General features: G+C 41.2%; 1 protein-coding gene across 1 annotated transcript in view; it reads left to right on the plus strand.

The window, feature by feature from the left end:
* Positions 1–2,615, plus strand: part of LOC101853663 (mucin-5AC) — a 69,361-nt gene that overhangs the window by 27,962 nt on the left and 38,784 nt on the right. Inside the window, exon 23 of the mRNA XM_013085355.2 lies at positions 60–201. Within this exon, the coding sequence (XP_012940809.2) occupies positions 60–201 (142 nt within the window). The remainder of the gene's footprint in view (positions 1–59; positions 202–2,615) is intronic.

Below are 2,615 nucleotides of genomic sequence, written 5' to 3' on the forward strand. Positions count from 1 at the left end.
CCCCCCCCCCCCCCCCCCCAAGGTTATTTAGTAAGGTTACATTTTGTGTCCTTTTCCAGATGTTATTTGCAACGTGCCCATGAATGTGGATGTGGTTAGCCTGATGCCAAATAACCTGATGACAGCATCCAGCGATCAAGGAACAGGAACTCTGCCCAGTGATGGACGTATGCAAAATCCAGTCAACTCTTGGCAACCAGAGTGAGTCTCTTTTCCTCAGTGCCATTTGTTTCAATTTAATTAGTTGATTTAAAAAAATCATTAGTCTTCCTTTGCATGAGGGTGAAGTAAGTAGAAAAATGAGAAAGTTAAGCAGTCTGTAAGTTTTATTTCTTAGATGTGCTTGTAGGCTACATTTCAGGATTAACCAGTCTCTGTAATTGTCACTAAAGCTTTGCTTTGTGAGTGTGTGTGTGTATGTGTGTGTGTGTGTGTGGGTGTGTGTGTGTGTGTGTGTGTGTGTGTAGTGTAAGTGTGTATGTGTGTATATGTGATGTGTATTTTGTATAGATGAAAGTGGTGTACTGATATAACCTTTATTTTGGCAATATTTTACAGTGACAACGACAAACACCCGTGGCATCAAGTAGATTTCCAGACAGCCCAGAACTTGTCAGGTATCTTGACTCAAGGAAGTCCATCTTCAGAGAAGTGGGTGTACACCTTCACAGTGAGCACCAGCAATGATGGAATCAACTTTGAAACTGTCAAGGATGATCAAGGGCAGGAGGTTACCTATTATGGTAACACTGACAGGAATACCTTGGCCAGAAACTACTTCCCCAGAGTGAGTGTTGCTAAGTTTTGTAGGAAATGAGAGGGTTGAGAATATTGTTTGTCCCGCAATTCCTAGGTTTGCATTTGTTTTCAGAAAGGTTTGACTGTTTATTTAGATATATAGCATTGGTGGAGTGGAGTGATGCTGAATTTTCCTGGAGTGGTAAAAGTTTGATCATGTGTCAAAATCAAGTGTTGAAGTATGTATGTGCGAGGTAAAGCTTTTGACTATCAAAAGGAATTATGCTTTTGAGATTTTGCTGTGTATGATGCAGAGGGATACACTGAAAATGAGATTGTTGACTATGTTTGAAAAGTAGGTCTGGAAGCATTAAGCTGAAGATGCACTGAAAATGAAATTGTTCACTATTGAATGAAAATGTCTGCAGGTGACTGTAGCCCGCTACGTGCGAGTGAGTCCAAAGACGTGGGCTGCAGGTGGACCTGCCTTGAGGGTGAATTACATCGGTTGCTTTTTCTCGGATGTTTCTACACCGAGGCCGACAGTGCCATTTGTTCAACCACCAACTGGTCCCACAGGCATTCCAACGGTGTCGTCAACCTGGCCGTCCTCCTGGTCATCGATACCCACCTCCCCTACAGTGGCTCCCCCTACACCGTTTACACTGGTGCCTAGTAAGTGGAATGATTTCTTGCTGTGAATGAATGTCAGTAAGGTGAAAATAATCTGATGTTTAATGGGTTCACTTTTGCAACATCCCCGATAAGCTGTGGAAAGGAAATGGAGGGACTCAAAGAGTGCATGCTGTAAGACAACATTGGCATTAAAGTTTGCTGGTGGTATCTATTATATATTTGGCTACTTGGAAACACATGTGCCACTTTTCCCATAAAAGTACGACAGCTACAAAGTTGAAAGTTGGCAAGTACCTGCAAAAATATAGATAGGTCCCTGTGACGGAGCCCAATTTTTTATTTATTCATTTCCTGATTTTAGAAAAATATATTTGACAGAAAGTTCCCGTCCTTCTTTAGCCTTTGTGATTATTCAACTGAGAAACGAAACGAATGTGCGTAGCTCTCCCCTTCACAAGGAAAATTCATTACTGCTCTTTAATGTTCGCCAAAGAAACATGATTCAAGAGACGGGGTGAGTAATTTTCGAGACTCACCTGTTGTACGTTGAGACGTGATCCTGTGTATGCATCCAAAGAGTTGTTTTTAATATCGGGCTCAAAGAAAAAACTTTTTTATTACTTAGTCAAGATTTTTGAAAAAATAATTTTTGTTTAGTTGCTAGCTTGTAGAAGTGCCATGCAAAGTTTTGTGTTCATAGGTAAATTTGTCAATGAGCTACAAGTTTTTAAAACCCTGTCACAGGAAAGTGAATAAACTATCGACTCTGCCTCTGTGATTTTGAAGACGCCGGTGTGGTCCTTTTACAGTGTAGTAGCCCTTTCGTGGATTATTATTTTCTTAGTGCTTTTTTGTGATGATGTAAGGCGAATCCCGTATTTTGTGATTGTGAAGGGCTAAACAGCAATACACTAATGCAATTTAGATCAAGAGAGGAGTTAATCAAGGCAGGCCTAATCTAAAGCAATATAGATCTAAAAGCCAGATGTGACTGTGAAAGGCTAAACAGCAATGTAGATGTAAAATGCCTCAGCGGCCTAGACCAGTAGGAGCAGTGACGCCAAGGCGCTCACCCCGAGCAAATCTGGGTACTCTACTAGTTGTGGTATATTTTGATAGAGGGGGCTGCTGGAATTTAAAAATGGGTATCGGGCATTTGAGCTGAATATGTGCTCCTTGCCTGTTGCTGGTTTCTGAGATGCATGAGGTGACCTGTAAACTGTAAAAGTGTATACTGTTTG

Source organism: Aplysia californica, unplaced genomic scaffold, assembly GCF_000002075.1.
Source record: "Aplysia californica isolate F4 #8 unplaced genomic scaffold, AplCal3.0 scaffold00015, whole genome shotgun sequence".
NCBI classification, from domain to species: domain Eukaryota; kingdom Metazoa; phylum Mollusca; class Gastropoda; order Aplysiida; family Aplysiidae; genus Aplysia; species Aplysia californica.